The 11,487-nt window shown below is 31.9% G+C and overlaps 2 protein-coding genes across 7 annotated transcripts in view; one reads left to right on the top strand and one right to left on the bottom strand.

Moving 5' to 3' along the window:
* The window catches only part of barr (non-SMC condensin I complex subunit H), a 224,848-nt gene that overhangs the window by 137,806 nt on the left and 75,555 nt on the right, over positions 1-11,487 (bottom strand). The window lies entirely within an intron of this gene.
* The window catches only part of LOC145325999 (regulator of G-protein signaling 9-like), an 84,227-nt gene that overhangs the window by 69,683 nt on the left and 3,057 nt on the right, over positions 1-11,487 (top strand). For all 6 annotated transcript variants that reach the window (XM_080169066.1, XM_080169064.1, XM_080169062.1 and 3 more), the window contains 5 exons: positions 893-950; positions 7,394-8,087; positions 9,519-9,609; positions 9,937-10,123; positions 10,532-10,585. In XM_080169066.1, coding sequence (XP_080025192.1) covers positions 893-950; positions 7,394-8,087; positions 9,519-9,609; positions 9,937-10,123; positions 10,532-10,556 — 1,055 coding nt within the window. In that variant the 3' untranslated portion in view covers positions 10,557-10,585. The remainder of the gene's footprint in view (positions 1-892; positions 951-7,393; positions 8,088-9,518; positions 9,610-9,936; positions 10,124-10,531; positions 10,586-11,487) is intronic.

Below are 11,487 nucleotides of genomic sequence, written 5' to 3' on the forward strand. Positions count from 1 at the left end.
AATATTATTAGCGATTTTATAATCATACTTTATCTATCTATTTATCTAACCTTTTAAATACCTTTTGACTCTTTGTGTATCTTTTTTAAACTTAAGCTTATGTATGAATACAAAAACGATCTATTGCCTAGGTCTTTTAACAACATGTGGCCCCGTAGGGGTGATTTAATTACCAATTATAATCTTAGAAATGATGATAATCTAACTATACCTGCTTCTCGCATTTCTCTAGTTGAAAGACTACCTTACTGTTCCTTACCAACTCTATGGAATAATTTTAATGATATTGACAATATAAGAAATAGTTTGACTAAAAAGCAATTTATAAGCAAGCTTAGAAAGTGCCTACTAAATAGAATTGTAACCACATGTAATAGAATTTTATGCCGCTCATGTCTTTTGAGAAATTTAAATTAAGTAATAGCTTTAACTCCATACTTCATCTATTATCAATTTTATTTTTTTTTAATCTAATATCTAATGTTCTAGTCCTCTTACATACACCCTTCCTCACTCCCCCATTTCCACATTGGAATGAAATATAATCCTTTTAGTTAATTTCTGTTGTTGTTTCATATTCCTATTTTTTTTCTTTAAACTTGTATATCATCTATTGCAAAGGCTATCCAATATTACCTCTCACGAGATTGTTTAGTCCTTTGACACTGTACATAATTATTATTTGATCTGTCCTTAATATTTTATTCATATTCAATTTTTTTGTTTGTATATGAATATTTAATACCTGTATTTTAATACTGTTATTATTTTTACTTGTTATGTGTGTCATAAAATAAATATCTAATCTAATCTCATCTAACCTACTACCTATACATCTTACTTATCTACTAACTATCTATCTATTATACTAACTTGGTATCTATCTATTTAGGAGCACCTAGATCCGACTTTGTAGTCCACATGGGAGACCCGACACCTCAGGAGCAAAGGTAAACTCCATAAATATTAATTTATGTGCATGCATGCAGTATTCTATGTTCATTAATTCAGTATTCTGTATTTAAGAACACTCTTTATGTATACTAAAATATTATTGTTACTTTCACTCAAAGTGGCAGTTGAGCACTGAAAATTCCACCCCCTCATTTTTAATATACATTCAAATTACAGGACTTACTATAATCTAACCTAACCTGGCCCAAAGTAATAATCAAACCAACGAAAAACAAGGGGGGGAGGGGATATTAGTGCTAAATTTTTCATTGAATACATAAAAAAAATAACAAAGACTGTTTTTTTAATGTTTGTTATTAAGGCAACCATGGAAAATTTTTCCATATTTTTTTTTTTCAAATAAAATCTAAAACTAAAATAGCAAAAGATAAGAATTCTAAATTTAAATATTCAGGGCAAAATTTCCATAAATTTTATTCTTTCTCATTTATTCAAACATCTTTTATTTTGATGAAAAAGGGGTCATTCTTATTCTTTATTGCAGTTTTTCTTAAATAGGTTTATTTTATGTCTTGTGGAGAAAGCATCTTATACTGCCTATAAAAAATAACATTTAGCAGTACAAATGACCAATATAGGCCAGTACACATTTGACCATTGGTCAAAATAAATATACACTGGCCTATTATTGGTCATTTGTATTGTATGACGTTATATTTTTACTGACACTATAAGCTGCTTCCTTTAGAGGGGTAAATGTGCTTTGAAAAATAAATGCTTTACATGTTTGCATGTTTAGTGTCTAATATATATATAAATGTTTATTTTTGTTATGTTACCCCTTTGCATATTTACATTATTGTTAGTAATTAATATTTCATGAAGTGCAGCAATAACTGACTTATTATTTTTTGATATAAAAAAGTATGAATAAAACATTTATGGCAATAAGAGAAAAATAACTGGACTTAAAAAAAATTTGGATCATGTAAAAAAATGAAGTAGCTGGTTTCTTTATATTTTCACAGTAGCTTTTGATATGCTAAATGTTAATAAGTGCCCCTTAGGGTAAGGAAAATGGCCCATTAGGTTTAGAGCCCCTCGCAGAAGCTAGGAACAGAACAAAAGTTACTGTGAAAATACGACGAAACCCGCTACTTCGTTTTCATTCCTTGATCCAATTTTTGAGTAGCTCGGCCCATGAAAAAAAAGAGTTTAAAAGAATTGCTTACATAAACAATTTCAATCATTTTCCTTAAAAACTAGTTTATAGGGGATGGGTTATCTGAAGATTAATTAAACTTCAAAGCTTTTTATAGTGCCTTTAAAAAAAATGACGTCAGACTGGTGTACCATTGGTCAATTAAAATGTATACTGGCCTCCAAGGTAATTTAGTATGTAAATTGGCCTATAATTGTTCATTTGTATTGTATGACATCTTTTTTTTATTATCACTGTAAAGAACTTCTTAAACTTACCCCAATTAAAAGAGCATTAGAGGCTAGATTTATGTTGACAAAAAAGGGAAGAAGATTATTTTATCTTTCATTTTCTAATTCCTTTAACTATGATTTGTATATATTTTTCCATATACTCTGATATTGGCCACTATGACCTATAATATGTGATGCATATAACAACTAATATAAACAAGTTCATTCAAATATTTATTTTTCAACAAGGATGACAACATTCAAAACACAAGAGCTCATGGATCTACGTACGGACAAAGATAGCAATAAAGAGGAGAGAATGTTTGGTTTAATGCATAGCCGAAATACCTATGGACAAAGTTAATTAAATACTGTATGCTCATTGATACAGGAAATCTTAACTAAGAATTTAATCTGACTATCTTAAGTAGCAGCCAAGAAAATCGCATTTCTCCCGCAGCGTTACGAACGGAAAGACGGACAGGCAGATAATGTAATTAAAGAGTAGCTTCGCTACTGAAAAAAGTACATTACATAATGATCTATAAATGATTGATTTTAGTTTTTTATTATTATACAAACATAATTTAAGTAAAAAAAGATTTCCATATTAAAATGTAAAACTTAAGAGACGAGTTGATTTGTTAATTATGTATCTCCCTCCTGTCCTTTCCTACACAGTTTTAGCCCTCGTTAGAAAGTTAAAGTTTTTATTTCATTACAAAAGTTTCGAGTTTGAAAGAAAAGTTTCGAGTATGTAAAGACTGAATTTTAAACATAGCACAGTTTTAACTAAAATTGATAATTAAAATATTTTTTTTGTTTATTCATGCGACAGTAAAGTATGGAACTTTTTATCGATGCGATAAAAAAAAGTTTAAAGCCAGCAAAAATAATAGCATTGCCATCGAATTATAGACAGATTTCGGTGGAAATTAAAATGAAAATTTATAAGATCAAAACCAGTTTTAATAATAGCACCAAGGGACCGGTCTAACAAAACTGTAATCATATGATTTTTATTTAAATATTCGTGGAAAATTGTCTGTGTTATGATGCTAAACATGATTTTTCAGTATGGTTAAGACACATATTACTTTTCCATCATCATTGCTCAATCTGAAAGGCCAGAAAATTTAAAAAGACTGAGGGTTGCGTCCTTAGTATCTAGATTAGTGAGGGCAGTAAAAAAAAGAAAAAATCTCCTGATGACATAATATTGCCAAAATAGGTTGTAGGTTTTATTTGAACTATTTAAAATTTTCTTAGAGATTTGCTTTTAATTCATTTATATATAAATGAAATTTATTTAGGTTTTTGCTATATTCTAAAAATTTGGCCGTACTTTTACATGCGTGATTAGAAAAAAGCCTAAACCTGATATAAAAGTAACAGGATCTCTTTCTGTCTGTTTTTTTGTACCGAAAGATCTTGCTAACCACTGAACCGATGTGGTTCTCCTTTACAATGTAGCTTCTTATGGGTTCTATCAAAGTTTTAAACTATTTTAAGGGATGGTACTACCACCCTGACTACTATAAAATACTATAAAAATACTATAAAATATATTTTAAAAATTTAAAGTGTGGGGGGTCAACTTTAAAAGCAACCACCCCCCTCCTCAAGGACTTCTAGAGACCTGTAGTTATTAATGATTTTTTAGATTTTATGCTTTATGTTGAAAGATTAGCCGATTTCCTCAGCGTAATTTTCGAGATTTGTCACTCCATTTATTTGAGACAAAGTTTGGAAAAGTTTTTTTTCAATACATTGCAGCAAACTTCTTTAAAAAGTTTTGGGATCTAAAATATTCTTTTCTTATTATCAAGATTTACAAATACTAGATAAAAAAGCTTATTTAGCATCTAAACATACGAAAATATACATATACATATATAACTAGAAATAATATGAAGATGATTAAAGTCCCTCAACAGATAATGACGTCATACGATAAAATATACTTTTAGAAATGATTGATAAGCTATGCAAATTACAAATAAAATTTTTATTTGTTGTGGCAGGGGGGGGGGGGGGGGTGTGAATAATAATATTTTACCAAATTAAAGACACGTGGGTTTGCCAACTCAGAAAAGCTTAGCACTAAATTATAACCATACATCCGAAAGATTATGATGTGAGTTATAGAGTAACGTTTTATTGTTTGTTGGCTCAACAACTTTGAAATTTATTGAATTTTGATTGGATGGTTTATTGAGTTTAGTGTCCAAACAGAAGGGGTAATTTTGTGTATCATCATTAGGGATGTAATGTAATTTTTCGACCATTTTCTTATCCCTTTAAATCCCTGATTCCTTCCGACCATGCATACCAACTATTGAATAAAAATGCAATAATGTATAAATCATGTTTTTGCAACCTAGTGCTGAAATGGCTTTACCAAAATGCCCTTTTCTAGTAGTTTGTTTTCCAATGCATTTTCTGTTGAAGAAAAAGGTATATTAGTTTGTTGAAGGAAAATTGAATAAACTAACTGCAAAATGCACAAGAAAGATGCCTATCCTATCTCGCCTTGTGCTTCTCAAAAATTACTGTTTTCCGGCTATTTTAGATAAAAAAAAATTAGATAGGATAATGGTGTATATATAATTATGGAAGTAGATTATTTTTAAGAACTTTTTTTATTTTTACGAATGAGGCTTTAAAACCGAATAATATCTGTTGGATTAGATTCAGTTCTCTAGCATGTATTTCATCGTTGTGCAGACAATTTTCCACGAATATTAAAATAAAAATCATAAAATTAATACAGGTTTTGTTATCCCGGGCCTATGGCCCCTCGGGACTAAAAATCTAGTTTTAATCTCATAATTTTTTACTGAAATATCCCTGGAAAGTTAAATATAATACAGTGAGATAAATCACTTTTTAAAGACCTCTATAAAAAAAAACACCTTTAGAAGTAAAAAAATTAGCAAAATGAATATTTACAGGTGCAATTAATCAGCAATTAAATGTTCGCTTTTTCATATAAAAATTTATATAATGACTAATAGTGTTTAATCAAAATCACTAACAATAAAAATAAAAAATCTAATAATATTGTGATTTGGCAGGGATCTAAAGGGATAAGACAATGGCCTATAAATTTATGAAACACCAAGTTTCCCTATCTGCAGATAACAATTTGTAGTTGAGAAGTTAAGACTTTCAACGTAATTAAAAAACAAACAACTTAATTATAAGTCCTCAAAGTTGTTAATCCACGAATAAGAAAACGTTATTTTGAAACTTTGGGGACTAGTGTAATCTTCTCTTTCTCTGGGGATTTGGCCAATTGTTACTTGTGCTATTTATAATCAGAACTGACTTTTTTTTTAATTGTGGATTTATTGGGCAAAATTAACTTTAAGAAATCCTTTACATTAGATTGACCTATTTGGATTAGAGAAAAATTGGTTCTATTAGTTAATGTGTGTGTGATAATGTGTATTAAATTTTGTGTGTGTACGTTTTACTTTTATTGTATGTGTGGGTGTATATGTGTGTGTGTGTGAGTCTGTGTATTGGCCATTCTAATAGAAGGGTTTATTGAGGATCAATATTTGAATTGGAAATTCAGCCTAAAGCTTCAAATCTATTATTTTAATACAATACATTTATTTCAAAATCTACAATAAACGAAAAAAGTTAGCAAACATTTATAGATCAATAAGGTAGCTGTGGTTAGTGCCCTAGGAATATGGGGATAGATGTCACCTCTTTTGGCCTACCTATTCTATTGACGTCATATTTAAGGGACAGAGAAAGGGAAGGGGGAAAGAAAACATCTAGGAAAGAGATGGGGTATAGGGTATTTCCTGATGTCAATAGAATAGGTAGGCCAAAAGCAGTGACATCTATCACCATTTTGCTAAAGCACTATAGACAGCTACATCAATAAGGGTTTTGATAAAGAATTATCTATTTATAAAATACCCCTATAAATCATTTATATCGATAAAAAAATCAAGCTCAAAAATCAGACGGTATAACCTACCAACATTATCAGGATTCAATAAGCAGCAGCAAAAGAAATCGATAAGACAATGCCTGAATTAAGCTTGGCTATCAAATTAATGTATTTAAGTATATATTGTAGTAAAAAGCGGAAAATAGACCAAAAATGTTGTAATTTGTTTGTACATATATTTGTGTAAACCATTGTCATATACTTCATTCTCTATCTCTCTCACACACACCTGACATAACAAATTATCCTACATATATAATTAATTATCATTATATTATCTAATCCTAATTGTTATTTAGTCATTTTGTCCTTTTTTAATTATGATATAATTAATTAGTTTTGAACAAAACCTATTTTTGTCTTGCACAAAATTACGTATGTAGTATTTTTAAAATAAAGGTTGTTTCCTTGCAATTTTTGCCTTGCTAGAGCTGAGCTATAATATCTGTGGAATGAAAATGAAAATGGTTTTAATGTAATGGAAAAAAACACAGCCAAAAAAAACAAAAGACACATTGATTATGACACAATTTTCTTCAACTTTTATATATTAATCTTATATTTCTTTTATTTTTTTTTTACAAAAAGACCCCTTTTATATGGCCAAGTAGATTTTTTTTCTTTACTTTCTTTTTAATTTATTTGCTTATTTTGGCTTTTATACTTCTTTTTATTCGTAAAAAAAATGAAAAATACAAATAATTTTCATTTTCATTCCAGAGTATTTGCCAGCACGTTCGCCTCCCCAATCTCAATGTTGGAGTCCGCAGTCAGCGCGCCTATGCTGACCTGGCGAGGCGGGGGCGGGGCGGACGGAGGAGCGGACGACTGCGCCCCCCTTCTGGAGGACCAGGGGGAGACGGCCCGCGGAGGCGGGACTGCTATGGAGGAGGAGAACACGACGCCCCCACAGTTGTCGTTTTAGCTACAACCCGGGTTTGATCATTATTTTATGTCAACATATAATAATTTTATTTTGAAATGAGTATTTGATTTAGAATTATTATTATTACAATATAATCTGAGTTTTCTTGATTAAACAATTTTGAAAATATTTTTTTTTTATTTCAGCCTGACGTCAAGTCGAGAAATAGACGAGGCTTGTCCGTGGGAGACCGACTATGCCGAGCCAACCAAAGCCGCCACATCAGCCGCCAATCCTGCATCTGGCGGCGGCGGCAGCAGTGCGGCTCCGGACGTCTCGCGCACCCGAAAAGTTTCTAACGCTGGTACAAGTTCACATTCAACCTGCGCTACAATTGTTAGTAGTGATCCCCTACTCCCTATAAATTATATTAAACATAAATCTACTCATAATAATGATGATGATGATGATCAGACTGTGAATATAGAAGACTTAGGTGGTGAGGAAGGTGAAGATAATAATGGGAATGAGAAAATAGTTGATACCAAAGTTACTAATGATAATGTTGCAACTACAAGTGCAAGTGGGAGCGGCGCTAAAAACGCCAAAAGACCGGCGCACCACAGGCCGCACCACAAATCTACGGCAAAGAGCGGCGGCGGCGGCTGCCCGACATCAGCCGCCGGTAGCGGTTCCGCTAGATCTAATAACAAGAAAGGTGGAGATAGTGATAATCATGGTGGTGGGGGTGGCAGGAAGGGACACCATAAGCCGGGAGGAAGGAAGGGTGTGTGTGCCCCACTCGGTCTGACCCGAGTTGAGGAGGCAGAAGGAGGACTGGGCAGGCTAGAGGAGGATATCAACACAGAGATTGAGAGCATGGATGATTCTATGTGCCAGGTAAGATTAAATACTGCGTTACAGAAAGATTGGCAGACCCACAAAAAAACAGGTAAATTTTGTTGGATCATTATGTACTAGTGTACTTTGGTGTACTTTAGAAGCTCTTAAATGGAAAATGTACTATTGGTTCCTCTAGGCTTTAGAAACAACCATACGGTATTCTTATATAAGGCTTCTCTTTAAAGAATTACTCAATCGGAACAACTATTTTCAAGTCTTTTAATTTAAAGCAAAACCTTTATAATATAAGGTATTACTATTCACTTATAATCTTCATTCTTTGCATTTAAAAAGTTTATATTTTCAAATTACATAATTTTAAAATTTATTTGACAAAATTAAAAGAATTTTTATGTAAATTTGAGACAAATTTGATATCTTTTACTTTCACTTGAAATGCAAATTTCTTGAATTGGCGCAAATTCAATATTCATATGAGTTGAAAAGTTTATATTTGTGGAATTTTTAGATTTTATAAAATATTCTAGTTTACTTACTATTACTGTAATAATTAACAACCATTTTTGCTGATAAATTGGAGTAAAACAATAGAGAGGAAAGGGGTTAAAAAACTGTATGTCCCCTTTCTAAGGACCCTGTGATGACTTTAATTGGGTCTTTGAAGTTCAACCAATAGCGTCGGTAATATAAAAACAGACAAGTCACTACAAAATATTAGAAAGCAATTTGCTAGCAGACTAAAAAGGTCCTCAACAGGGGGATCCAGGTAGTTGTCTGGTTCTACATCTATAATATAGATTTATTGCTAATAAAATAACATGCTAAAGTTAGTTACCATTAATGAAAACAAAAATATAAATCAAGCTTCTTTGTTAGTGTCGAGGGTTAGTAAGATTTGGTGTCAGAGCTTTAGTTAACCCAAACACAATAATAAAGCTTTCCAGAAAAGCACAATCCAATAGGACAAGCAAAACTATTGAAATTTCTCTTCTTGTAGAAAGGTTTGCACATATTTTTTGGGCCAAGATTAAAAAAAACTTATAATACTGAAATAATTTTTAGCATCTTAGATTTTTTGAATAAACTATTTCTTGTTATAGGAATAGATTTATTATCCTAGAAGGTCAAGAAATATTAATCCATCCACTTAAAGAAGCTAGTTAGCTTTAGCTATATATAGCTGACTTTTTGTATTTATGAAATGAAAAAAAAATAACTTACCCTTATTACCAAAATTTGTACAATTTGTAACAAATAATGTTTCTACACTATTTATCAATTGCCCAAGTAGGGGAACGTGGAATGTGTATCTAGTCTTTTGATATTTATTATTAGCGGCTACGCCCCCTAGAGGCCTCTAGGGGCACTTGAGGAGAGGGGAGTTAAACCTAGTGGGCGATTTCTCTTGGGAGGGTGGTTGTGCCCTCCCCAAAAATAGTTATAAACCTTCAATGTTTATTATTGTAGGATGATGATGTTCCCCTGCTGAATTGTGAGAGAAAAGAATCCGGGGGATCTACAGGCAGGCACAAGCAAGACGAGTCTCTAGTCATGAAATGTAAGTTTTAAATAATTTTTATGTCCTTTTTAAAAACAGCTTATTGATTACTTCTTTCTCCAATTAAAAATATTTTATATTAACTTTTTTTTAATGATATAAAACTATTGGAAAATATAAATTATGGAAAGAAAATGAGGTAGCGGGTTTTGTCGTATTTTCACAGTAGCAACTCTACCGTTTACCTAAAACTGCGGGGTAATCATTAACTTAACCTAATTAACATTACATAACCTAATCTAAAATAACCTATCAAAAGCAACTGTGAACATACGACTAAACCCGCTACTTGGTTTTCTTTCCATGATACATATTATTCTTTTTCAGTCACCCGAATGACCGAGTCGTGCGGTAGCTCCTCGCGCCGGTTATCTGGCAGTGAGACCATCGGCCACCAGCGGCTGGACTCCACCTCCTCCGAGGCGACTCTGTCCACCCAGCAGCTGACCCTGGAGGATGAGGAGGCGGAGGAGGAGCTCTGGATCAATGAGGATGTCTGCCCCTGGGATGATGAGTAAGTGTACGACATAGGATGCAGCTTATAGTGCCAATAACAAATTATGTCATTTGTATTTCATGATTTCAATTTTATAGGCACTATAAGCTGCTTTACGACTCATGGGATAAAGGGATATGATAATGTCCTTGCTAAAGAAAATAAGGTTTTTAAATTAGCTGGATGGAGTTATTGTGGGAAAGTTAGAAAATTGGGTACCAGTACAATATCCCCTACTTCCATTAATAGAACATTATGTATCCTCTCCTTTTTTTAAAATGTAGCAAGGCAAAGTATCTTAAAAAATCAGCTTTTGAGCAATGGTGTATTAAAATATCCATTTAACCTTTGTAATTTATTATTTTAATTCTTTAAAATATTTCATATTTGAAATTTTAAAAAAACCTAAATATTTTTAATTTTTAGGAGTTTAACACCAACCTGGCTTTGATAATAAGAATTGAAACCATCTTATTACAGGTAATTAATTACTAGCGACTGTTATCATATAGAGACTCTGTATTTAAAAAAGCAGAAATGGGCTAGCAAAATATCTTAAAACAATCCAAACTGAATATGAAATAGCTTAAAACCATCACGTGCCCAGTGAAGCTTTCCTTCAAATAGGAAACCCAACTATTTCAGTAGTTATTGATATCTTAAGCTTCAGACAAAAAACCTTACTACATAATAGGAATATTAGATTGTTATATTATTAGGTACTAGTGGGTGCGCCCCTCCGCCCCTCCTAGCATCAAGGGCTTTTATTAAAATTTTGTTATAATCTCTACCACAAATAATTTTAATCTACAGATGGGGTAATGTTGTTTATATATCATTGAGAAAATATAATTTATACTCCATTGTGATATCTCTGTTAAGATTTCTGGGAAGGATTATATTGTATCCTAATTACCAATTATCTAGTATCTAGTAATTGGTTTAGTATTAATGGGTTATTCGCCTCCACACACGCGGAAAAATATTATTCATAATCCTTATATAAAAGTAATATGATGTCTGTGTGTTCGTCTGTCTAGAGCAAAGTATTTCGTTAACCTCTTAACCTCTTCTGATTTATATTGAATTTATCAATAGGTCAAGTAAAGCGAACGTTGTTAGTTTTTCCTTTTTAGCGTACAATTTAAAGTAGTTTGACCAAAACAACGTATTTGACAGCTTCTAAATTAAATACAACATCTCTCCAGAAGTGAGTTAACAGAAAAGACAAGGGGTAAAGTGGAAATTGAAATATTGTCTTCACACATTCTCTCTTTTGGTAATATCCAAAAACCACGTTCACCCCAAGTTTACCCCAACAAAATTACAAAAAATGCAATTTTAAACAATTAGATTATTTGAGACTCTACAAACTGTCCGTA

The sequence above is a fragment of the Acartia tonsa genome, chromosome 8 (assembly GCF_053477335.1).
Source record: "Acartia tonsa isolate MP-2025a chromosome 8, ASM5347733v1, whole genome shotgun sequence".
NCBI lineage: Eukaryota > Metazoa > Arthropoda > Copepoda > Calanoida > Acartiidae > Acartia > Acartia tonsa.